Genomic DNA, 26,278 nt, shown 5'->3' with positions numbered 1-26,278 from the left:
TCTGCTGGAATTGTGTCTGCTGGAAAAATATCATCTTCTGAATTATTGACTGCTGCTGGAATTTTTAGCTTCTACTGAAATTTTTCATTGCTACTGAATAATGCTGCTGAAAATTCGGGTTCTCACACTTTGATGCTTGGTAGAACTTTGACTCAAAAATTTGACAAGACTTCGGGAGAGAGTAAAATTTTGGTGTGATTTTCAAGAATGTGGGTTTGTGTATTTCCATATGTTCCCACCATACATATTGCCAATTTCGAAAACTTGGTCCCCAAGTTTATATAATTTTTGAAATTTATATTGGACTGGGTGGCTGAACGTAGATAGCTTTCTTGTAAATGTTTATGATGTAATTAGACTCCATTGATTTTAGTAACTTCTTTGTTGGGTAAAAGTTATATTTTCTTCCAAATTTGATTGATATTATATCCCTAAATTTTGAAATTCTTGAATATGTGCATTGAATTTCAAATTTAATATATTTATTGTCTTGAAATTCTGAATATCATGTATTATTTAATATTTTTGAATTTATTATTACAATAATACCAAAATTTCCAAAATACAATCTTATACATGTATATAATTAAATAAATTATTACATACCCACAAATTGAGTTCTCACACGATCAATTCCAGATTTCAAAATATTAGTATGACAGTGCACAGGCTTGCACGACGATTTCTATTAAAACGGGTGTATATCTTTTGATTTTATATCAAATGTCTAGCACCGATTCTAAGCCAATAACAAGGATAAACTTTCATTCAGTGTGTGTCTTTTAAATTAGAAAGCATAATTCTCAGTTAAAAATATTCTAGACTCTTTGTTCACTGGATTATGCAGAATTTGTGAAAACTCGAATCAATTCAGTCTTGCATTCATGCATTTCGAATAAGGCAAAAACTTGTGTGATCTCACAGGTCGTATTTGTGAGACGGATTTCTTATTAGGATTATCCATGAAAAAGTATTAATTTTTATTGTGAATATCCGTAGGGTTGACCTATCTCACATAGTAAGATCCGTGAGATAGTCTCACATAAGATCCACTTTTCGAATAAATTTCCAGAATTTGCTCTCTCCATTTAATCACCATTATTCAAAATTGAATTGGTCAAGTTGTAACAGTACAATAAAATATGATTAAAGACCATTTGACCCATTGTTCAGCAGCCTTATAACAGAGAAAAAAAAATAGAAGCATGCAAGCTTCAAATTCGAAAATTTAAATGGGACACATGCAGCTGGTTTGGAGGAGTTGTAACAGCTGATTTAACGTTCATTAACACAAATTTTTTGAGTGGTAATAGCTGCTTATTCAACTGATCATTTTCACCTATAAATAGTGGCCAAAGGCTGAGGGGAAACACAACCAAAGCATCAACAAAACCCTGAAATTTCCGAGCATCAAAGTATGTTATATTTCAAACGACAGGAACTTATATTGGACTAGGTTGCCGAATGTACATATTTTATTAACATTTCTCCATCTCAATCCATTCTACAACTTAATAAATTAATTATACTATTATGAATTTGTCGACTCTAAGTGCAATCTTTAATTTTGATACTACTCTTGTAATTATATTTATGAGTTCATGCATGCAAAAGAAAAAAGAAAAAAGTAACAAATAACCAAGGTAAAACTTAATAACTTGAAAAATACACATAAATATATGACAATAAAACACACATGTACGATAAATCTTTTAATATCAATATATTTATATAAAACAGCTACGCCCCCATCTCCCATATCAGCACGAACCATTGGCGCACATAATAATTTATCTCCACGCTCCTTTGAGACAGTAAAATATGAAATTGAGCGGTATTTTGATGACTACGAAAAAGCAAGGAAAACAGCTTGAACCAAAACTCGAACTATTCCCAAATACAATTTAAGAAACAAGAATGATTTACCGGGCTCTATATATATGTAGAGGAAATTTTTTTATAGAAACACAGAGAAAAACGATTAAGAAATGAGAGAGACGAGAAAATCTTTTAGAGAAATTATATTAAAAGGAGTTGTGAAGCAACCTAACGAGAAATTAATGGCGGACAACGATAATTGTTTTTGCTGGTTAGAACAATCGAAACGTGGTGTTTGAACTGCATTAATGTTAAAAATATTTTTGGTAAAACGACAAGCATTCAGCCCTATAATTGTATCGAAGTTAAGTTCACGAGTTCGATTCGCATTGATGACAAGAAGTACAATTATCGATAGAGAAATTGTTTGGTTCAAAAATTATTTCTGCTAGTTATTGCAATCGAAACATGGTGTTTGATATATTGTAATCTTTAAAAGATTCAAGTTATACCGTAACTATCAATATAGTTTTTTGGCAAAATGATCAGTATTTGATCTTATAGAAGCAAAAATGTTTAAAGAAAATATTTGGAACTTGCATAAATAAAAATCTACTTGGATAAAATAACAATAATAATAATAATAACAACGACTTTATATTAGGCCAAATTTGATAATGGCATTTTAGGCGAGGCCGGTTACAACAATGTCTTATCGTGATTACAAGGCCATCATTGGTTGGCTGAAATTAAATAAGGCAAAAATGAAAGAGGATCAAATTTGGAATGGTATGTTTATTTGATTCATATTATTTATCTCAAAAGAGAAGAGAAATGAATGGAATTGAATTATTTGATAACCAAATCACAATTTATTTTCAAAATTTGGTAAATAAAAATTTTGATCTTTGAAATTTTTTATTTTCATTATATGAAAATTTGTATCTTTGATACATCGGCGCTCTCGATTCGTCGATCAAGGATATAATGCATTCGAAATCATTTATTTATTAAATTTTTGTGAATTTACTAATTAAATGATTGTGCTAGTAGTGATGACTATTAACATACACAAATTGTCATAAATATATTCTAGAGGAGTCTAGAATAAATTAATCAAGGAGTTAGTTTATAAATTAAATAATTGTTATTTAATTTAATATAATATACATATACATGTATATATTTTATATGGTGATATAAAATATGTGTATATGATATTATTATATCATGTATTATTAAAGATTAATAAATACATTATATATTAATTATACATCTTGAGTACGAGAACACGATTTCCCAACACTACATTTGTTCCAATTTTAAAATGAAAATTTGATATATAATTATAAGATGGATAAGTTTGAGAAATCAACCAAAAGCCAAACTTGGGCACCGTTAAAAAGGACAATGAACTAGGAAACTTCCCCAAACGACAATAAACTAACAGCAGAAAAACGTGACATTGTACAAGAAGAATGTGGCGAACATTAAATGTTCTTGTCCCGACTCATCGAATATGCGCGATTAATTGTAAAACCAAGCATAGAGCAATCAGAACAAGACACACTAAGACATGCAACAGAAAATAGAGTCAAATCGCATCGAGAAAGCAAATATTTTCTTGCTTTAAAGAATATTTCTTAGGAAACAAAGCACATTTTTTGTCCCTTTTTTACTCGTAATATAGAGAATATCAGATTACAAAACACAAATACAAGGCATTGTTCCATATTTACTTAGTTTCGAGTTCAAGAAATAAAGATGTAAATGCATAGGAAGCTGCATAAATTCCCTCAAATTGGACAAATCCCAACAAGAGTTGCATTCCAGGAATATTGAGGTTGAGACTTCCTGAACTATTGCGTTATTGCTAATCTCGCTTCTGTTTTTTCGGCATAATCTTGGATAACAGCCTCATCTGTTGCAGTATACTTCATTCGTCGCAAGAACAATGTCGAGTAACGTACAAAAGGTTGTAGTAATTCAAGATGCGTCAAGGGAACTTAGTACAGTAAAAAATGTTCTGCACGGCTTGGAACTCAAGTGTGGTGACAAAGTCATGCTTCTTGGAATAATTGAGGCTTTTAGAGACGACTCGATATTTCATCCTATGTTCTGTGGAAAATTACTGAGTAAAGATTTCGTACTTGTGGTGAAAAAAGGATTTGATTATTGGATTCATATTTTAGCATTCTATGTAACTAATATTTTTCATATTCTTGTGCAGAAAATAAAACTCGGTTACATTCGAGTGCGACAATAAATAAGCACAAAGAGGACCTTGGAGAAGAAATTCAGAAGAAATTTGATCAGTATATTAGCTGCGACGAGCATAAACAGATACTTAGAATGGCCAAATCGTTACAGGTGATTGATGGTCTAGTTTATTTTTTTGTCCTGATAATAACAAAATATTTATACATGGTAACATCCTGACTAAATTCTTGAATCTGCCACAAATAGATAGAGTTCGAGATAAAGGTGGTTGCGGGCTTGCTGAAAGAGATTGCTGTAGAATATGTCAAGAGTGTTCAGGCAACAAATGTGATTCTTCACAGGTTTCTATCCATCATTCTTTTGAACTTGATCGAATCGAACTTGAGAAAGATTGGACCTAAAATCCGTTAGATGATTTCTGAACCTGTCAATTCCAGGAAAGTTAAGAAAGAATGGAATTACTTTGTGAAAAACCTGTCTTGTGGAATCTCTAAGATGAAATCTAATGGCACTATTAAAGTTATCAGAGAGCCTCAAGAAAACGAAGCTAGCGCGTTGCCCCCAGGCCTAGTGCTGGAGTCAACCTCAAATCCGGAATCCAGTAAGTGGTTATGGCCTCAGCTTTTCATGCATAAAATTCTGGTTATTCATTTTGATTCTAAGTCTAACGGATGGGGAAAAACGATCACCAGGGAGCCTCTGTTCGTTGTGTGTGAACCGAAACCCTTTGAATGGAATAAAGAAACGGTTCACTTACGCAGAGTTGCAGCTCGCGACTAATGGATTTTGCCCTGAAAATTTGTTGTCCGACCATGGACGGAAAATCTACCTAGGACTGTTGAACGATCAGAGCAAAGTTTTGATCTGGGAGCACCCTTCAGCAACAATTAAAGATGCTGAGTTTATTACAGAGGTTCGGACTCTCCAAGATATCCGACACGAAAACGTGACTTTGTTCCTAGGATTGTGTACTGAAGGGCGCCAGAGGTTTCTGGTTTACGAGTTTGTTTGCAATGGCTCTCTCAACAGACATCTATCGGGTGAATGGAAGAACCCTTATTTTTTCTAATTCATTGAACTATATGATTTTGGGAGCTTATTAGTATACGGTCTTTTGTGCAGAAAAGAGTAAGAAATTTACATGGGAAAGAAGACTAGATATTGCCCTTGGAGCAGCAAAAGGTTTAGAAGCTTTGAACAGAGCAAGAATTTATGGAAGCATGAGGCCTAGTAACATCCTCGTTACTCATGATTTTCAACCACTGGTAAACATAAATTCGTATAGAAATATTATTATCACACAGAAATGCAAATGAGTAATAAAAAGACACAGTATCTACTGTTATATTTGTAGTTGGTGATGACAGTATAAATCGAATATTTTACACTGCACAACACCTTGGACAACATATTTTGATCATCATACACAAAGGCAGATAAGCAACTATCGACGGCGGAGGAGGCTGCTGTTGCACCCCAACAGTTAAAATTATTATTTATTTCAGGATGAATGCACCTCTTATAAGGCCATTGATCGTTTGATATATATATCAGATTTCTTACTACGGACTCGCCATAAACCAATATGAAGCCTTGGGCCAGTCCTCTGAGACAACGGTGTTAAAAACTTTCGAATACCTGGCACCAGAATTTCAAGAAACCGGGATAGACTTGAGTAAAGCTGATGTATTTTCTTTCGGTGTCGTTCTTTTGGAGCTGATAACCGGTAGAAAGACTATTGAAGATACTGATGGGCAAACTTTCTTGAGATGGGTAATGAATATAGGATTTTATTTGAATATCATCATGCAAAATCTTTATTCTAAGACCTATTTATACCCAAAAAAAGAATGGATGGATGGATGGAAGGAAGGAAGGATGGACTAACTAACATATGGAAATTATTTATTTTAATTTAGGCTAGACCATTGGTAAGGAAAAAGAAATACATGGAACTGATTGATCCAATCCTGCAAGATTCTGTGGATCTTTACCAGCTATATTGGATAATTCGTGTGGCCGAAAAATGTCTAAATTGGGATCCCAAGAGCAGATACTCGATAAAGAAGGTAAGAAATTAGTCTCAGTTGTAATGAACAAAAACTATCATGACAAGAAATTTTTTACAAATGCTTTAGCTGGTTACCTTCTTGACTGATCATGCTCTCACTACAGGTGGTGATGGCTCTAAGAGACGTTATTAATCGCTGTAGCATCGAAGATTTCTCCCCAACTGAATCTGAACTAATGGCATGGTAGTCGAACCAGAAAAATATGTTTTTCGATTCGGACCATCTGTATTCGAAGCTATTGTTCTGAGATTGGTCATATATAAAGTTTTTTGATCTGGTAATGTTTGAGCAACGGATAATTGATTATCATTATTGATGATTATGAATCGCGGGCATCACTTTTTTTATATAGTTAAATGGTGATTTAAATTTCGTGATGACTCTTGGCCAAGTGCATCCAGAATCTCAATTTAGGACAAGATTTCGTGTTCAAATAGAAGAAATTAACAGGATTTAGCCCGTATGGGCTTAGCTCAGTTGGTAATCTTGGAGCAATGACCAGGGACCGAGTCTCGCAAGCGGCAGTGTGAGAGTTAAATTCCCTCTAATGAGGGGAGCTCCTTGTGCGCGGCGTAGCATAAGGTCTAGCTGCTGCTGGTTGGCTAAGTCACCATGATTTACCTCCTCTCACAATCCTGTCGGGCCGGAGGTAAGGGGCGCCTAAGGTGAGCGATTTCACCTTTTGGTGCAAATAACAGGATTTAGAAAGAAACCAAACACTTGCTAAACGAGTGGCGCGTGATGAATGAGCCATGCATGCTCGAATATGGCTCGACTTGAGTTCGACCCGACACAAGCTTTGTGTCGGTATTATTGTCGGAGAACTCCTTTGTTGTTAGGAATTAAGACTCCCAATTGGGTCGAGCTAGCCCATGCTCGATTTGCCCGACCCGACAAGAAAATAAATTGGGCTAAACTTATTAAATAATTTAGAGCTCATTTGAATTCGGGTTTGAATTAAAGCGTGAGTTCAAATTTTGGTTAGTCACATACATTTTCTTAAATTTGGGAAAGCCCAAGTTCAACTTAAGACCAGAATATTATTATTTTTAGGATCAAATTCCTCATATCAAGTCCATTGATAATTACGAATTTGAAATTGGATACTAACGATAAAAATACGATTTGATTATGCATCCAGAATGTAATTTAGCATGACTGATGTCTAACTTTCTTGTCTCACGAGTCAATTTTATGAGACAGATCTCTTATTCAAATCATGAAAAAATATTATTTTTCACTCAAATATGGATCGGATCGACCTGTCTTAACAATCAAAAAGTCGCGAGATTATTTGAATGTTAAGATTTTTTGAAACTACATTACTCATTAAGTACATCAATTTGGAATATAAGATATGAGTGGGACGTTAAGTTACCTAATTAATTTTACTTCAAAGATTTGATCAATGAAAAATAATAGTTTTTTTTTGTTTTTGTTTTGAGTAGGACAAGTATTATAAACTTAGAACATTTATATCAGATGAGTGAATAACTTTTATTTAAGCAAATGTTTTTTTTCAAGTGGAAAATAAGTCAATAACTTTTATTTAAGCAAATGTGTTTTTTTAAGTGGAAAATACAAAATTTTAAGGGAAAAGGCAGTATATATATCCACACCCAAACATAAATGTTCATTCGGTCTCTGTCAGAAAAATTATATGTTTATATTCCCTGATCTACAAAAATAATGTTTCTGCACTATCTGGACCCACATGTTTTTTCTCGGATAAAAATTGATACAAAGAATTAAAAATATGATATTAATATATAATATTTGAGTATCAATTATTTCAAATCTGGTACTAATATATGATTAATGAGTATTCAAACGTGTATAACATGTACTAGTATTAATGACATATTTCGTATTTCAGATAAAAATCGGTACAAAATATTGAAAACATTATATTAATATATGATATTTGAGTACTAATTGTTTCAGATCTTGTTGAGTTATCAAACGTCAGTCGCAAATTTTGATATTAATAAAACTATTCTAATTTTATAGTCAAAATATTTTTTTTTATACCAGATATAAAACAATTGGTATCAAATATTATATATCAGTACTATATTTCAATCTTTTGTACCAATTTCATCCGTGAATTACATGTGAACCTAAGGGGTGCAGAACTTTTGAACCCAATAGTATAAATACATATTTTTCTGATAGAGACTGAATACAAAATTAAGTTTGGTTTTAAAGATTTAAAGCAAACTCGCCCATAATTCTGTCATCTAAATTCTAAAGTAATTGCCTTTGGAATCTACGTAAATATTTCTAGAAAATTGAAAAAGTGAAGGAGATACTAAAAATAAATAAAAGTGAGATGGTGATTTTAGTTCTTTTTTACACTTTTATTCTTTTCTTGATCGAAATGGCTTCCTCAAAGCTCCAATCCCATTACCATTTTAATTAGAATACTTTTGTTTGTGCTCTCAAATGATTTTCATATTTATTATTCGATAATAAAACTAGTAATACAATGCATGCATTATGTGTCTTTAAATGAAATTTCCAAAAACATTATTATTTAAAAAATAATAATGTTTAAAGTCATCACTGCTTTATTGAAATGACGCAAACATTTTCTGTTAAAGAAAAGACGTCACTTCAAACACGCGAAAAAGAATCCTCTAAATTATATTAAAATATATAAATAAACTAATTCTTTAAAATATTACATTTTAAAATAAACAAGAGTAGATAATATAGTATACTGATATTATATAGGTTTAAACCTGTGTATCGATATTAGGAGAATTTGTCTCTTTTGCATTTTTTACAACTACTTCTAATTAAAATTTTAACGCGCTTTGTACATTTAGGTATAGTTTGGTATAAAGATAAGTTAAGGATAAATAAGATGTAGGATATTATATTTAATATTTGGTATGATTTTAATAACAGTGATTAAATTTATATATTAGATTGTAATGACAAAATTAACCTTATCATAATAAATTTTATAATTTCAAAGTTGTTGCTTGAGTTCATATTTTTTATCTGTTAATATGCCGATAGTACTTGCATGATTTAATTATTTTTACCTAATTTTATATATTATATAATATGATAATTGAGTCCTTGAATTTATGAGTCAAGTCAAATATCAATTTTTAAGGTTAATCGAATGATATTAATAATTTTATTGAGATTTATAAAAATTATTTATATAATTATCTCGAATTCATTTATATAATTATCATATTATATAATATATAAAAGTAAATAAAATATTTCTTTGATTTTAATTTCTACCTACTAGCATAGACTTATAAAAAAATCATTTATAAATTGAGGGCATTTAAGTCATTTGTAGTGTATTTTATCATTAAATTAAAATTATCACACATTCTATTAGGGATATTTTATCTTTCTAAAAATTTATTTATCATGGGCTCATCATATTATCATGAGCTTTTTAAAAAGGTACCAAACATGGGATAAGGAGGATTATTTATCAATCTCTCTCTTATCTCATGTATCAAGCTATGTCTTATTATATTATATTATATTATAAAAGGTAGATTTTTTAAAATGTTAGAAGCTAAAATAATAACTATCTTGAGTAGGTCCATTATGAGACGGTCTCACGAATCTTTATCTGTGAGACGGGTCAATTTTATCGATATTTACAATAAAAAGTAATACTCTTAGCATCAATGTAATATTTTTTCATGGATTACCCAAATAAGATATCGATTTCACAAAATACCACCCGTGAGACTTGTGACAAGTTTTTTTCCACTATCTTTGGGTTCTATTGTTTTAATATAGTGCCATAATTATTTTCCCTAAACTATATTTTCCATATAATACCATTAATTGAAAAAACTAAATAAAAAATTAAATAGAGAAATTAATCTAATAATCTTATATCTCCCTAAAATTTAGGGGAAATTGTTGTTCAGTACCTAAAGCCCCACCATCTTTCTTTTTACTCCCCATTTCCCCAAATACCCTTAATTCTTTATTTTAAATAATTGATTTTCTTTTAAATAATGGCCCATCATGCTTCCGTAAAACAAACTAAATCTTATATTTTTTTTGACCGGAGTGCCACCGGGTTATATACACCGTATTTTACGAACTGCTCCTCACAGTCCAACCACACGATCGCAACCGATGGTTACTAAGCAGATTCCTTCAACAACACTTAGCACAACTCTAATTCGTTTCCTACCTTAGAGCGTACAGTAAAAAATAAAATTTTGAAAATAATGCATGAGAGGGACTAAGAGCAAAGATCTCTTTTATTCAAACACCAAACATTTATTAATACATAGTAACCTCCTGTAGAGGAGGAGAAACTTGTTTAGCTAGTAACAGTAGCTGAACTTACTACACACATAAACTTGAAAGAAAAATATTACACCTTTATTATGAAAGAAATGAGGAAAATGTTCGATGATCTTCACTTCCTTCCTCCTGCCTTATTTATAGAAGGCTCCTTCGGATTTGAAACCCGGACTTCAAATCTTCATAAGTCTTTACAGCTTTCATATGGACCATGTAGTGGTTGAGTGGTCCCTTCTTGTCTTGTCATTTTCTAGATTATTAATCTAGACATCAGTTTCTCATCTTCTTTTATCTCTTGAAGATACCATTGACGATGAGTTTGAAAAATATCAGCTGAGATCTCTTTTCCATCTTCTTGGTACATTTTGATTATGGATTTTAGAGCTTCAGCTTGTTTCCCCTTGTGTGTTAATCTCTTTTTCAAAACTTTCAAATATGCACGATACATTTTCAAGTTTTGATTCTGGTGTATTAACTGGTTTCATTCGTTCTTATTTATAGATAAGATTTCGGGACCAGTTGTCTTGATTTTGTTCATTGGATCCTATAAATTAGGTATTCAATGATCCTTGTCCTTTTCCACCGATTATTGGTGGTCCTGTCCTTCCACTCACATGAATTTTCACATGGTGGTCCTTCTTTTAGCTAGTGGGTGAGTCACATGTCCATTATTAATTTTGTCGAGGAATCTTTGGCTTTCGCTGTCCTCGAGGAAAACGTGATTGTGGTCCATCCCCACTTGTACTTGTGTCGGTAAAGTGTTTCCGATCAGATCTCGGCTTGAATCCTTTACCGAATTCAGGTTCCTTTTGGTTTTGGCATTCAAGGCAGATGTTTTCTGACCATCTTCCTATATGTGCCATGTTACAGAATTTTCGGCGAGTCTCTTTACTGGCCGGCAGCTTGCTGTTCCACAAAAGATTTCTCTTTTTCTCGAATAAATCTTCTGCAAAATTTGTAGTTTTTCCTGTCATGGTATTTAACAGGAATGATCCGTTCACTGAATGATTATAAAATTTGAACGGAATCTTGACTTTGTCCATCTCAGGGAGACAGACCCATAGACCCCAAGCTCTTCTGGTAGACATATCATCTTCAGAAATTGAAGCAACCAGGGGTGTTTCTTTTGTTGGAGGGTCCTTGATAAATTTTTGAACATTTGTATCCGGCCTCCTTAACTTGATGAAATGAAAGGCTTCATGGGAGCCTTTTCCTGCTGGTTCTGGTGCTGCACTAAAGAAGTATAGCTCCAAAACATCTCCTCTGGACAAATAATCATTGTTTTCTCAAGTCTCGTGAACAGCTTCCTGGATCCACTTTGGTAGACCTGAGATTTCTGGAAAGCTGGGTGATGTAGTATAAACTGAGGCAATAGCCCCGAATTCATACCATGCTTTAACCTCTTTTGGATATGAATTTGGCTTCATCCATACCCTTGGATATTTTCCTGACACATCAACCCTATTGGTAGCTGGGTTAATGCCAATTCTTGTTTTTAATTTCTCCCAGTTCTGTTGGTAAACCTGAAATGGAGAAATTGTAACTTCATTAGTACCAACCTTAGATTTGCCTTTGTCAATACGCGGCCTAAGGTTGATCTCTCCCTCTTCAATAACCGAGGTGAAGGGTTGACTTGAAGACTCAAGATAAGTATCAGGAGTTTCAATTTTTGTTTCAGCCGACTCATCTCGTGATGATCCCGACTTAACACTTGTGCAAGGGGTATTTGAATCCCCCGCTACAGGTATGGAGTCCTGTACTCGAAAACTCTCCATCTGGGAAACCAGTGGTTTCTCAATCTCTTGGAGGATAGGCCTTTGCATTACAGACCATAACTGAGTATATGCCTGTAAACACCCTGTAATTCGATCAGAGGCAATTCTCTTATCAGCTTGTTGTAGCCTTCCCGCAACTTATGCGTTAACAGCTAACTTGTTGAACTCGGTTTGAAGTATTTCAAGGTGTTCCCTCAAATGCCTCTGCATCTTGATAATAGCATCTATGTCAATGCTGTCCATCTCTTGTTAAAAAATCTGCAAGAATATTTTCATGAGATTTAATTATCACAATATCAAAAATATAATTCTGACATAGTGCTTGTCATCGTAATAATCTAGCCTTATCAGGTTTAGACTCAATTCTATTCCTTAAAAAAGCTTTTACTTGTGTATTATCAACTTTCAAAGTAAATTTCTTTGCAAGTAAAAATAATGGTCATTTTTCAAAAGCTCTCTTTACTGCGTAAAATTCTTTTTCGTTGATATGCCATCTTATGGCTTCTGCATCTGAGAATAACCCACTACAATATCTGCATGGTTGTTCTCCATCTGGTGTGAGCTTTGTTAATACTGCAACCCACCAATGATCACTGGCATCAGTATATAATACCAGATCATCTTCATCTTGGGGAATAGCCATTTTCGGAAGATTTTTGCAAACCTTCTTTAAATGGATAAGTCCTTTTGTGTGTTCGTCTGTCCATATAAATCTAGCATATTTTTTCAACAATGGACTGAACACCTTTCTGTGTTTTGCTAGGTTTTTGATAAATATCCCAGCAAAATTAACGACTCCTAAGAAACTTTGAATTTGCTTCTTGTCTTCGAGATTCTCTGGTAAATTCTGCACCTTTTCCACTATGTGTTCTTGCAGAATTATTCCTGATTCATCGATTTCAATTCCGAGGAATTCAATCTTCCTTGTGGCAATGACTGCTTTCTTTTCAGATAAAACCAATCCTTCTTTCTTGCGAACATTAGAGAAAATCTCTAAATGTTTAACATGTTCATTCATATCTTTAGATGCTATTAAAACATCATCAATATAAACAAACATAAACTTAAAATAATCTTTAAAAAGATTATCCATCTTTCTTTGAAATATCTGGGGTGAATTAGGCAATCTCATTGGTAATACTTGTGGGGGCCCGTGCTCCTGATTAATATTTAATGACCAAACAACCAGGATTTATTAATGTAAACAGCGAAAGCGATTAAAATTTTCTCATTTTGGGCCTACAGAAATTTCGGCATGACCTATTCGCAAATAGGACATCCCAAAAATATCAAAATATCACAACAACATTTATATACTCGAAATAAAGTCATAACATCAATTCACAAACCTATAGCCGCACTGGCCAGGACTAAACACATGCAGAGCCGGCAAGGCTCGATCACACAACTATCAATTCAAAACATCGTAAAAATAATAGTACAGCTACACGGGGCATCTCCCCGGTAAATGTATGACTCCATAATATAGTGTATATATATATATCTGGGAACTCTCAACCACGACTCGACGACTGGGCACCACTACCTGACGCTCCACCAGACGCGTCAAATCCTCCTGAATAACCTGCTATGGCATCAAAAACAACCACAGCATAAAAAGAAACGAGGGGTCGGGCCCCAGTACGACGAACCAGTAATATTACGACAAATATAACTGACATGAAATAAAGTCAAGTAAAATGCGATGCAATGCAATGTAATGCAATGCGTGTCGGTAGCAACGAAATAATGGATACCAAAATGGAGTCCAAATGAATCGCATCAACAATAGTAACAGTGGCCACCCGTGCCAGGACTGCAGCAACGTAATAACATGCCGCCGCTCATCCATGCACGTAGCATCGAGGGTACGGGTGCGACCCGCTCAGTCCTCATGCAAGTCATCAGGAGTGCTAATCCTACCCACCCGCTCCATCGATGACGCTACAACTCGATAGATCAGTAACAATAGCAATCAACGGAGTCAAGGCTCGAAATGCTATGCACTAATGAGATCAACTCAAATAAATGCGTGAATGCAATCACGTTATTCACAAAAGCACATAAAGCACGCCACAACTCATACATAATACTTAACGTCATTTCACATCACTATAGACGTCATAATAAAACAGTTCATGCGTACCTCAACTGAACCCTTAATTTACCACTGAATTTCTTAAGGATTTCTGAATAATCCAATCCTGTGGCAAATAATACATTTCATATCAACTTCAATTTATTATTCCAATATTCACTAATTTAGCCTAAAATTCCGAAAATCCATAATTTAGGCTTTCATATTTCCAAATTCATATACGACTATTCTACAGTATCGAAACACCTAATTATTGAACACTAAAATTCGAAAACCCAATTTTAAATTTCTGAATTTTCGAAATTAATCCCAAATAAATTCCGAAAATCTGATAGATACCTCAAATCGGCTCAATTCTCGTACCTACAATCAATAATATAACAATTATCAATATTGGTACCAAATTTAACCCAAAAAAAATACAACCACCTTGCTGGAATCATGATTTGTACCTCAATATATATACCAAAACGAAGCTTATGACATAGGGAACAAAAGCCCTCAGTCAATTTCCGAATTCCGGCGACGTACGGGCGGCAATTCGACGGAGAAAGAGAATACGGGTTTTCGAAACGGGTCGAGAAACCTTTCAATATGGGTACCAAAACGTAGCCCTCGTCGAGAGCTTTCAAACCGTATATTTACTTGAATTTTTCGGCGACCGGAGCGGCTAAAATCGAAGGTCAAAGTTTCGAAATTGAAGAAAAATGAAAAACGAAGCTGGCGGAAGTTACGGGAAGGAGAAAGCGCTTCTGATCTTCTTTTTCTTTTTCTTTTTACATTATTTTATATCTATTTTTTTTTTAATATATTAATTACTAAATGGGCTGGGCTTGGGCTAACGGGCTGGGCTCTCACATTTCCCAAATATAATGTCCTTGAGGTGTGGAGAAAGCTGTGAATTTCTTACTTTCTTCCTGCATCCGAATTTGATAGAATCCGGACTTACAGTCAAATTTAGAGAATATCTTGGCATTACGAATGCAACTAATCAAGTGTTCTCTACTAGGTATAAAATACCCATCAAACTCCAGAATTTTATTAATTTCTTGATAATTAATAATCAACCTGGGTTTTCCTCGTTTAATCTCACCATGATTTCTTACCAGAAAACCTGGACTACTATATGGTGACATACCTGCTTTGATCAAACCAAGGTCCAAATGTTCCTTGATTATAATCTGCATATCCCTTTGATCAATGATGTTCATTGGGATAGGTTTACAACGGACAAATTCATACTCTTTGCCTTCCTTAATCTTAAGGCAAGCCTTGAGTTGATTTTTGTCCCACCATGCCAAGGGATCTTCATTATAATTTTCTTTGATCCTCTTCTTGACATCTTCCAGTGATACCTTAGATTCAAACTCTACTTCATTTGTTTGTAGAGTTATCTGGAGGAATTCTATATCTTCTGGTTGGAGTTCCTTATCTGCTCTTAACTGGAGCATTGTTTCTCCAAATCGTCTAGAATCCTTCATTTTTGGGTTCAGAAGTTTTCCTGAATAACCACGCTTGATGCGAAACTGGATTGGCAATTTTCTGTAAAATGCCTCTCTAAGTCTCTGGACTATGATTTTGTGAACACATGGTGTTGTGAACACTAATCTCCTAGTCTCATTTTCTTGTGTATAGGACTTGAACATCTGTAGGAAATTATTTCCTAGCAATATGTCAGCTCCTGTATCATGAAAATAAATTGGTGGTGTCTTTACCTTGTACCAAGGTGTTTGACCTGCTCCGCCAATCATGATTTCAGTCATCTTAATTCCTTTACATAGAATTAAGATTCTTCTGGAAAAATCTCTTCCAGCAATCTTGGGTAATTCTTCTTCCAAATTGTCTGGAAAAACTCCTCTTTTTGCTGTACAGATTCCAGCACCTGAATCAATATAAGCTGCAAAATATTCTGCATTATATTGTTCATATAACAATCCTATTGGAATGTATATGGAGAATGGACTTGTTGTCATTGGACTTTCCACATTTTATCCTCTGCCATAAACTCCATTCCATACTCTAGACGTTTCCAAGATTTATGTTCCTCGAGAAACTCTAGTCCAAGAATCAGTCGATCTGATTCTTTCCCTGGAATCTCTTGGATATGGACTTCCAATTCTCCGATATTAATCAGTCCTTGGTAAGTTCCTATCGTAGGTTGTTCCAAATAGTATATGGTATTACAAGGAAATTGATTCCTTTGTTTTGTAATATCAAATACTATTTCTACCTCTTTCCACCCTTCCGGGCATCTAAGTTTGTGGAAAAACTCTTTAGCTCCTGTTGGGTTTCGATGATAGGCTTTTTATCCCATCTATAACTGGTAATTCTATCTCCTTGAAAAGATAGTCTTCTTGATTTCAATCTAAGACTTTGATTCCTCTGCAAAATCGGTTTGTCTTGGATCTAGATATCTGTTTCCTGTATTAAAGGAAACTCGACTCTTTCTGGATAAATTGCCTGGGCAACTTTTCCGAATATCTCAGGGATTTCTATAAACTCGTTTCTAATAAACAATTCAGAATGATGTGTATTAGATAGAGCATATGAAATTTGATAGGTAATAGAATATGGTCTATTACCTTTTTTCATCAACCTTTTTTCCTTGAAGTTCTGATGCAATGTCAAGGCTCGGTTGAAATCTCGATCTGCCAGATTGTAGGCTATCCTTGGATAAATGACTCCTACAATTTTTCCTGCACAGAGGTTTCCTGAGATTGTTCCCAGTACTGAATCTTGTAGATTCCCGATTCTTTTATCGCATATAGCGATGTCAATAGGTGAATCTATCCCTTCTTTGAAAGTAGCCTTTATCATAATTTGGATTGCTCCAATATGAATCGAGGACATAGTCCTTGCTACCTCTATCTTGAGTTTTTGTAATTCTTCCTTAATTTCTTCAGAAGGAATTAACTGCATCTCCATTCTATTTCCTGTAAGTTCCATCGGGATTGCCATTTCCCTTCTAGAAACTTTATAGATTAGATGATGCTTTCTATTTCTTAGGCCAAGATTTCCTAAGAACTTTTCTACCTGTCCTGCAGAGAAACCTTGATATCTCTGTAAACTCGGATTTTTCCTCATGATTCTTTGAACCATGTTATGAGATATTGTTGTCTGGCTAAAAAATCCAGACAGATCTTCATTGGTTTCGTGGCGAAACACCTCGTCTTCAGTCAGATTCCGATTCTGTTCCATCAGATTCTTCCTGACTTAAGACTTCTTCTTCTTCATATATACTTTCATCTGAGGCAATGTCCTCAAATCGGTATACTTGAATAAGATCTTGGTAATAAACTGCTTCTTCAATATCCGGAGTAGGATCGAAGCGTTTAATACCTCTTTTTTCATTTTCTGGACAATTGGTCGAGATATGACCTCTTGCTCCACATTTCCAGCAATTACAATCCTTGAAACTTTCATTGGCTCGAGTATGAGCTCTTCTGAAAGTTTTCTTTGTAGGTGTTCTTCCGTGCTTCGAGATGAACTCGATGCTTGGGATGATATCCTACTCCTCGATGGTCCGCTTCTTTTTCCAGATTTATAAGATCTGGCTTTCTGTCTAAACCATACAGTTCTTGGTTTCCAAGAACTTCTCCCCCTTCGATCATAAGGATGAGTCCTGAAACTTTTCCTTTTATGCTTTTGTGGTTTACTTCCAATAATTGTTGGAAGATCATTTTCCTTACAACACAAAAGAGTTCTTTTGTTGATACCCCTTAATCGTTTGTAATTCTTTTGTAATGCTGCCATGTGACACCATTCTGCCAGTTTTCCTTGAAGGAAAGAGGTTCTTCTTGCCAACGTATCTTGATTTCCAGGTACATATTCCCTTATGAGCATTTCTCTCCAAAGACTTGGCATTTTTGCGAAGAAAAGCTGCATAGCTATATCTTCGTCGACTCCTGAATTCCATCTATATTTGGTGAATAACATAATGTATTCATCTACCAAACATATATCATATAATTCAAGACTATACAGAGCTTGAGTATATTTCTTTTTCTTCTCCGTATCTTGACTGTTGAAATAGTCTACCCCTATAAAGTGTGCTTTAAATAGGGTAGCCATCTTTCCAGCGATCTCACTAAGAGATTCACCGGTTAGGACGGACTCTTTCATGTCTGATGAAGTCATATCCCAAGCAATTTTTACTGATCTCATAAGACTCATTTCCAAAAGTTTAATGAATCATTCTTTGTTGAGATCGAGTGTTCCTGCTGCAATTCTCATAGCAGATGTCCAATCGTCTATGAGTTCTTCTCTATTTTTGAAGTCTAATACATCAATGTTAAGCATAACCCCATAAGGATGTATAGGATCCAAAACAGTTTTCTCATAGGGGGATTGGGGCAAAGGAATTTGATTTCTCCTTGTCCTTGTTCCCGCTGGGTGTGATCCTCCACCAGTATGGAAATCAGTTTGAGATTCTTTCATATTTACATTATGAGATCCCATACTTTCCCTTGGTAGTTCCTGAGAAGATGACCAGGTTATAGCAGGGGGTGTTTCACCTACTGCTGTATTCATTTTTAGATCTACAACTTTGAGATTTGCGAAAGATTCCGCAAGCTCTTGTAGATCTTCCAAACCAATTCTTTCTAAAGTTGTTATCAGATCAATTTCTTTTCTGAAACAGACTTAATTAGATTGATCATCTTTTCTTCTTCAGTCAAAGGTTTTGACACCACTCTGGCCTTCCCTTGTTGATGTAACAAAGGTTCGGTACCAAATGAGGGTGGTAACCATCCTCCTGAAGTTCGTCTACTAGAACTTGGTTGTTGTTCTAGTTTCTGAATTCTTGTTTGAATATCCTTTAAGGTCACAAGAATTTCTTCTTGTTTCTCTAGGATTTTCTCAACTCGTTGTGGTACATAATATAGCAAAGTACCATAACTTTGTACCGTTTTCTGGATCTCTCTAAGATCTGACGATAGCTTAGAGGAATCGGGTACTATCTCCAGAAAATTATTGTTCTAAATCATAACTTTACCTGAGGGTGCTGATGCTTCCCTTCCGGCTTCTGAGATCTAACAATAGTTAGATGCACTTGTTTATATTCCAAAATTTTGGAATATTCCTTGTATATTATTTTTCTCGAACCGTAGTTCGGATTCATAATTTTTTCAAAATTCTCCTTCTCATACAATTAGTTACTAGTAATAATAAAATTTGTGTTTGAAATAAATCAACCATGCTCTGATACCATTTGAGAAGCGCGGGGATCAATTCAAAATTAAATAAGGAATAAGGGTAGTATAAGGGTAGTTTTGGTATATATTAACAAATCTTCTCTCACCAGGGAGTTGAAGCCAAATTGAGTTTGGTTTGGGTACTGATTCTCAATTCTCCCAGAACCGGATAACTGAGTGAAGAAGAAGGAATATTTCGATACATTTATTATGTATGTTTTCTAGTGAACGAGAGAATAATTTTTTTTTATTCTTATCAAAATATTTCTAGTTTTTTTTTTAAATAATCCTATGAATACAAATCTACAATCAACATTTTATATTTAGATGTCATTATCATCTAATTGAAATCATATTTTAAAAATTGAACTCCGGATTGTGTGTGTTTCTTGATTCGGAAATATAAATAAGAAACTAAAAGCTTTATTTTGTTACTTAAATAAATTTCCATCCAATCTTACAACTTTTCAATACAAAAAAAATTAAGTATTCAAATTATTTATAATTATCAAAATAAAAACATTAATTTCATGGTCGAATAATTTGTAGTCAATGGGGACATAACTTGGCTTTTTCCCGCAACAAGAAAACGAAGAGCAAAATGTCATTTAATTAAGTGGGGACAAAGTTAAAATACTAAAAGTTTATATATTAACTAAAAGATTTATATTTTGCGCGATCACTTTTGATTTACATTTAATTTTAAGGTATGTATCAGAGAACCTTTTATTTACATTTTGGTCGAGTTTAAATATTTTTTTTCTTGCAAGTGTTTTCCATTAACATTTGGATTCAATAATTTGATTGCAATGAATACAAATAGGAATTTGATTTCTCCTTGCCCTTGTTCTCGCTGGGTGTGATCCTCCACCAGTATGGAAATCAGTTTGAGATTCTCTCATATTTACATTATGAGATCCCATACTTTCCCTTGATGGTTCCTGAGAAGATGACTAGGTTATAGCAGGTGGTGTTTCACCTACTGCTGTGTTCATCTTTAGATCTACTACTTTGAGATTTGCGAAAGATTCCGCAAGCTCTTGTAGATCCTCCAAACCAATCCTTTCTAAAGTCGTCATCAGATCAATTTCTTTTCTGAGACAGACTTAATTAGATTGATCATCTTTTCTTCTTCAGTTAAAGGTTTTGACACCACTCTGATCTTACCTTGTTGATGTAACAAAGGTTCAGTACCATCTCCAAAGGTTCTAGATCTCTCTAAGAACCTTCAGATCCAAAGGTTCTGGATCTCTCTAAGATCTGACGAGAGCTTAGAGGAATCGGGTACTATCTCCAGAAACTTATTGTTCTGAATCATAACTTTACCTGAGATTTTACCTGAGGGTGCTGATGCTTCCCTTTCTGGTTCTGATATCTAACAATAGTTAGATGACCTTGTTTATATTCCAGAATATTGGAATATTCCTTGTAAATTATTTTTCTCGAACCAAAGTTCGGATTCATAATTTTTTCGAAATTCTCCTTCTCATACAATTAGTTACTAGTAATAATAAAATTTGTGTTTGAAATAAATCAACCATGCTCTGATACCATTTTGCGAAAGCGCGGGATCAATTAACATTTAAATAGGGTTAAGGGTATTTTTGGGTTTTAAAATTGTTTTTATCTCTCCAGGGAGTTAAGGCAAAATGGGTTTGGATCGGGACTGACTCCCAATTCTCCCGGTTCACATGCACACTCAGTCTCTCGTTCCATATAACTTCACTGAGAACACAGACAAAATCCCTCTTTGTTTCATCTTCTTCCATATTTTAGTTGGCTCCCCACAGTCCTTTACTGAATATTATATCACATGATCTACTTCTCTGTACTGCATACTACCAAATCCAACCGTTAGATTTCATTATCTATATGTTCCTCTGTTAATGGCGGATGTTCATACAGAGCACAGTAAAATAGGGTGCAGTGAAAGTGGGGATGGGAATGACGTAAGTAGACAAGATATTCAAGCGGCGTTTGCCAAAGCTGTGGAGCTTCGAGCGCTTCATGCTGTTCTGACGCAGGGAAATAAGATGAGATTCAACGCGGCTTCTTCCCCTGTTTCTTGCCTTGCTCCGCCATTCTCCGCACAAGATTACCCTGTTTTTACTCCAGTAAGTTTTGTTTCTTTGTTTATTTTTGCTACCCTTTTCTCCATATAGCCGATAATTTTAGTTGGGTGGATGGTTCTTGGGATGAAACTTCTTTTGCAGATATTATTATTTAAATTCGAAATTGGGTTTGCGTGATTGTCAACAGCTTAGGGCCATCAGGCCATTTTCAGTTGCTATATCTTCCATTTATTCACAAAAATGTTCTTCAATATGAATTCTTATCAGAGTTATGAAGATGAACCTTTACCAGGATATCCATATCATCTGCTGGAAAAACAAAATCACACAGAAAGTTGGGATGAGCATACCTTAGGTACAGAAAATTTCAATCGAATTCCAAATCCAAAACCAAGAAAAGGGTTGCTCTCCGAATTCATAAGCTTAGAGGGACCCAAATTCTCCGCAGAAGATCAAAATTCGGGCATAGGTTCTTGTGCAAATAATGTTACTGCTCTAGAAGAATCACCCGGGCTTCATTCCAGCAAATCTAGAAGGAATAGTGCAGGAGAGCTTAAATCAGTATCATCTTGCAATAGATGCAACCCTGGTTTGATAAGTAGTGAATCAGGTTCAAGAACATCTTTTTATTCACCTCCAAGAAACAGGGTTCTGAAGTTTCCATGGCTTTTTTCTAGTACAAAGAAGAAGAAGAACAAGAATGAAAGTTCACCTGCTCGACCAAAGCCGGTGGAAGTTTCTGAAAGTGGTAAAGACTCGGAGATTGTTTCTACTGAGATGTTGAAGAAAGAACTGGAGGAAGCTAAAGAAACCCGAGATTCAGGCTTAATCGAAGTTGCAAAAATTAAGGGATCTTTAGTGGATTTAAGCCAGAAAATGGAGTACTTGGAGACATATTGCGAAGAACTGAAGAAGGCCTTGAGGCAAGAAAAGCTTATAAATCTTCCGAAAAGAGGGAAACCCGGTGATGAAAATGCAAAAAATTTCATGCCAGTTAGTGAAGAAGTGATGGAAGAGGGATTCCTACAGATTGTATCAGAGACAAGATTGTCAATGAAGCAGTTCTGCAAGATTCTTGTTGGACAAATCGAAGAAACAGACCACTCATTGATCGATAACATGAACATGCATCTTCAACCACACAAACTCTCTTTCAATTCCAAGTACTCTAAACCGGTGTTATACCATATCGAGGCTATCATAAATCAATCACTCTACCAAGATTTTGAGAACTGTATTTTCCAAAAAAACGGAGCGCCTAAGATCTTGGACCCTTGTCAAGATTGCCAAGCTCAGTTCCAATCTTTTGTTGCACTACGAAATCTAAGTTGGAATGAGGTATTGAGGAAAGGAACGAAGTATTATAGTGACGAATTTAGCAAGTTCTGCGACGATAAAATGAGTGGCATAATTGCAACTCTAGGGTGGACTAGGCCGTGGCCCGAGCAGCTTCTGCAAGCATTTTTTGTTGCTGCTAAGTGTGTTTGGTTGCTCCATTTGCTTGCGTTTTCATTCAATCCTCCTTTGGGCATTCTCAGGGTCACTGAAAATAGGCCGTTTGACCCTCATTACATGGACAATATCTTTGCAGACAGGCAAAGATCACAAGGTCCAAGTCGGGTTAAAATCATGGTTATGCCTGGTTTTTATGTGCGTGATAGGGTAATGAGGTGTAAAGTTATTTGCAGATACAAATATGTGGCTTGAATTGAGGTAGCTCGGTTCTTTTAATTGTCTCCTCTATGTTATACTAATGCTCGCTAGAAAAACTAACTTGTAATCTTTATTTAGGCTTTCCTTTACTGTTCCCATCAATTTACTGACTATTTAGTTAATTCAGGGTGGGACGTATCATTTCAAAACTTATGTCATATTGGATAGTACGCGCTAGATTATATTAACATGTTCTCCTCATGTTATAGGGTAGTCAAATATGGAGGTGAATTTTGAATTATACTATATCTACCAATCTGATGATTCTGCAATTGATTACGAATGAGATGAAAATGAAAATGTCTTCCCAAATGACAAAACCATTCCACCAGTTGGTCTGATGTTACACCCCTTAAGGGAGCATCAACGACCTAAGAGGATCCCTCTCCGAGTCGAGGAGTAATCAAAATGATTTCGGGAGGATCTACTGATGGTGACTCTAACCGGGCCAGGAAGGCGAAGGGTAGGAGGGAGTGCCTAGAAATTGATGGTGGAAGAAGAGACGAACCGGTTATAAGTTTTGGACCAGAAGATCTCCAAGGGGTGAGTTTACTTCACAATGATGTTCTGGTAATTCAGGCCCGCGTCGCCAACTATGATGTATTAAGAGTTTTCGTGGATAATGGGAGCTCTGTCAATGTTATTTTCAAAGATGCCCTCATTCAAATGGACCTGCATGAATACCAGCTGGAAGCCGTGGAAACTGCCCTGTTCGGGTTTGCTGGTCACGCCGTGTATCCAGAAGGGGAAATTGCTCTACCCCTGACCCTGGGCACTGGAGATTTGAGAAAAACTGTAATAACTGCTTTCACAGTAGTGGACACCCCATCTTCGTACAATGTCATCCTAGGGAGACCAGCCATTAATGAAATGAGAGCAGTGGCCTCGACGTACCACCAAAAGATCAAATTCCCAGTGAAAGGACAAGTCGGAGAAGTTAAAGGCGATCAGCCCTCTTCTCGAAGATGCTATGGAGAAACAGTCCGGATTGATCAGAAGAAAGCAAGGAGGGAAGGGAAAGGAAAAGAACGCCAGGAGGAGGCCCAGGAAAGGGAAGTGCACTTTGTGGCGGAAGAAGAGCAGGAAGCGGTGGAGATTGAGCCAGGAAAGAACATCCGGATAGCCCGGGACATCTGCGCGACTACCCGGGTAAAACTCTTGCAATGTTTGAAAACTAATGCCGATATCTTTGCTTGGTCTCAACAGGAATTGTCCGGGATCTCGCCCCAAGTAGCCGAGCATAAATTGAACATCCTCCCGGGGTCCCGGCCGGTTAAGCAGAAAAAGCGACATTTCGGCCCGGAAAAAGATAAAATAATTGAAAAACAGGTGAGGAATTGCTGAGGGCCGGGCACATTAGGGAAGTCCATTTCCCTTCTTGGCTATCGAACGTTGTTCTCGTCCCAAAGTCTACGGGGAAATGGAGAATGTGCGTTGACTTCAGAGATTTGAATAAAGCTTGCCCGAAGGATTGTTACCCGCTCCCTCGGATCGATCAGCTAGTCGATTCCACCTCTGGGTGTGAACTCTTAAGCTTTTTGGATACGTATCAGGGATATCATCAGATCCCTTTAGCTTCAGAAGATCAAGACAAAGCTAGTTTCATTACTTCTGGAGGAACTTTTTGTTATGTCGTAATGCCTTTTGGATTAAAGAATGCAGGAGCCACGTACCCTGGCCCGAAGGACCTGCACCCCAGCCCAGAGAAACTATATCCCATTTAGCAATCGAAATCACAAAAATTTACCATGAAAGAAAGCAAAATCGGAGGAAAAAACAAGCATATATAGTTCAAAGGAAAAAAGATTACAAGAAAGCAAAATAGGTTCTTTATTTTGCGGGGGGGTCTGTCTATCTGTATCTTCCTTATCATCATCTGGGAGGGACGCAGCAGCCTTCTCCAAATCCGGGAAATCTTCACTATCGGCTGGAACCAGACCGGCTTCCTCGAACTGCTCCAAACACTTGTTGAAACCTTGTTCGAAGTACGGGAAGGCTTTTCTGGCCAGCATTTTCTTGAAATCAGAAGACTTCAGGAAGTGTGACAGTTGTTCTGCTTGGGTATTCTTCAAAAGTGTCACAGCTGCCTGAAAGTCCTCAGCCCGGACCCGGTGGTACTCTGCATCTTCTCTGGCCGCCAACACCCCCTCTCTAGCCTCAGCAGCTAGCGCCTCGAAATCCTCAGCACGAGCCCGGGAGGATTCTGCCTCTGCCCTGGCCGTCTGCGCCTCTGCGCGGGCATCAGATAATTCAGCCCGGAGCAGATCCATCTGTTGCTGCCATACGGCCCTCTCCCGGGCAAAAACATTCTCGTGGACTTCTTTCATACGGCCAACTTCCTCCTGAAGTTTTCCGTACGTTTCCTGGACAGCTTTGGTTTGGGCATGAGCTCCCTTGGCCATCTTCGCCACCCGTTCATGCCCATGCAGTAACATTTGTAAGCCCTGAGAATAAAAGAGTTCAAGAGTGTATACTAAAGAAAAAGCTAAAATAATGTACTTACCGAGAAAGTCCGGACTGCTCCCTCGCTCAGAAGCATATTAGGGTGCATCCCCTGAAGATGTGCCACCTCATCAGGACGGAGGAAACTCCCAATCACCCTCAACAAGTCTGAACTGATGTTATCCCCAAAAATATTGGGGAGAACCAGAGGCCTCTCCACAGAAGTACCTGCAGAGGAACCCGCCAAAGAAGGAGAACGAGTCATCTCCTCGGGCTCGTCTTCCACCACTACCGTCTCCACCCTTGGTTCCATCGTGGCTTTCCTCTTGCCACAAATCAGAGGAGCCGGATCTTCCTCCTTACCCGAGGAGATAGGCTCTTCCCGGGGAGAGATGGCCTCCACTTGGGCAATAGTCTCTGCTTCCCGGGTCGAATCCGCCTCCCTGGCCCTGCGTTCTCCCGTTTCTTGAGCCTCAGCTGCCTCCCTGGCTCGACGTGCTTCCGCTTCGCCAGCTTTGGCCGCCTCCCTGGCCCGGCGCTCCTCCTGTTCTTGGGCCTCCCTAGCCCTTTT

At 36.2% G+C, this 26,278-nt stretch overlaps 3 protein-coding genes across 3 annotated transcripts; all 3 read left to right on the top strand.

Annotated features, from left to right (window-relative positions):
• Positions 1–3,254: 3,254 nt before the first annotated feature.
• On the top strand, positions 3,255–6,438 carry LOC140837926 (probable serine/threonine-protein kinase PBL7). Its single transcript, XM_073204007.1, has 10 exons — positions 3,255–3,661; positions 3,749–3,953; positions 4,049–4,188; positions 4,285–4,379; positions 4,476–4,639; positions 4,731–5,078; positions 5,161–5,303; positions 5,593–5,811; positions 5,958–6,107; positions 6,214–6,438. Exons 2-10 carry the CDS (start codon positions 3,773–3,775, stop codon positions 6,295–6,297), a joined length of 1,524 nt encoding a protein of 507 aa, XP_073060108.1. The 5' UTR covers positions 3,255–3,661; positions 3,749–3,772; the 3' UTR covers positions 6,298–6,438.
• Positions 6,439–21,183: 14,745 nt separating this feature from the next.
• Positions 21,184–23,455, top strand: LOC140839477 (IRK-interacting protein-like). Its single transcript, XM_073206200.1, has 2 exons — positions 21,184–21,594; positions 21,820–23,455. Exons 1-2 carry the CDS (start codon positions 21,367–21,369, stop codon positions 23,257–23,259), a joined length of 1,668 nt encoding a protein of 555 aa, XP_073062301.1. The 5' UTR covers positions 21,184–21,366; the 3' UTR covers positions 23,260–23,455.
• Positions 23,456–23,673: 218 nt separating this feature from the next.
• On the top strand, positions 23,674–24,989 carry LOC140839221 (uncharacterized). The gene is made up of 3 exons (XM_073205858.1): positions 23,674–24,414; positions 24,472–24,594; positions 24,819–24,989. Exons 1-3 carry the CDS (start codon positions 23,674–23,676, stop codon positions 24,987–24,989), a joined length of 1,035 nt encoding a protein of 344 aa, XP_073061959.1.
• Positions 24,990–26,278: the final 1,289 nt, after the last annotated feature.

Source organism: Primulina eburnea, chromosome 8, assembly GCF_022965805.1.
Source record: "Primulina eburnea isolate SZY01 chromosome 8, ASM2296580v1, whole genome shotgun sequence".
In the NCBI taxonomy this organism is placed as follows: domain Eukaryota; kingdom Viridiplantae; phylum Streptophyta; class Magnoliopsida; order Lamiales; family Gesneriaceae; genus Primulina; species Primulina eburnea.
This window is presented reverse-complemented; position numbering and strand designations above follow the sequence as displayed.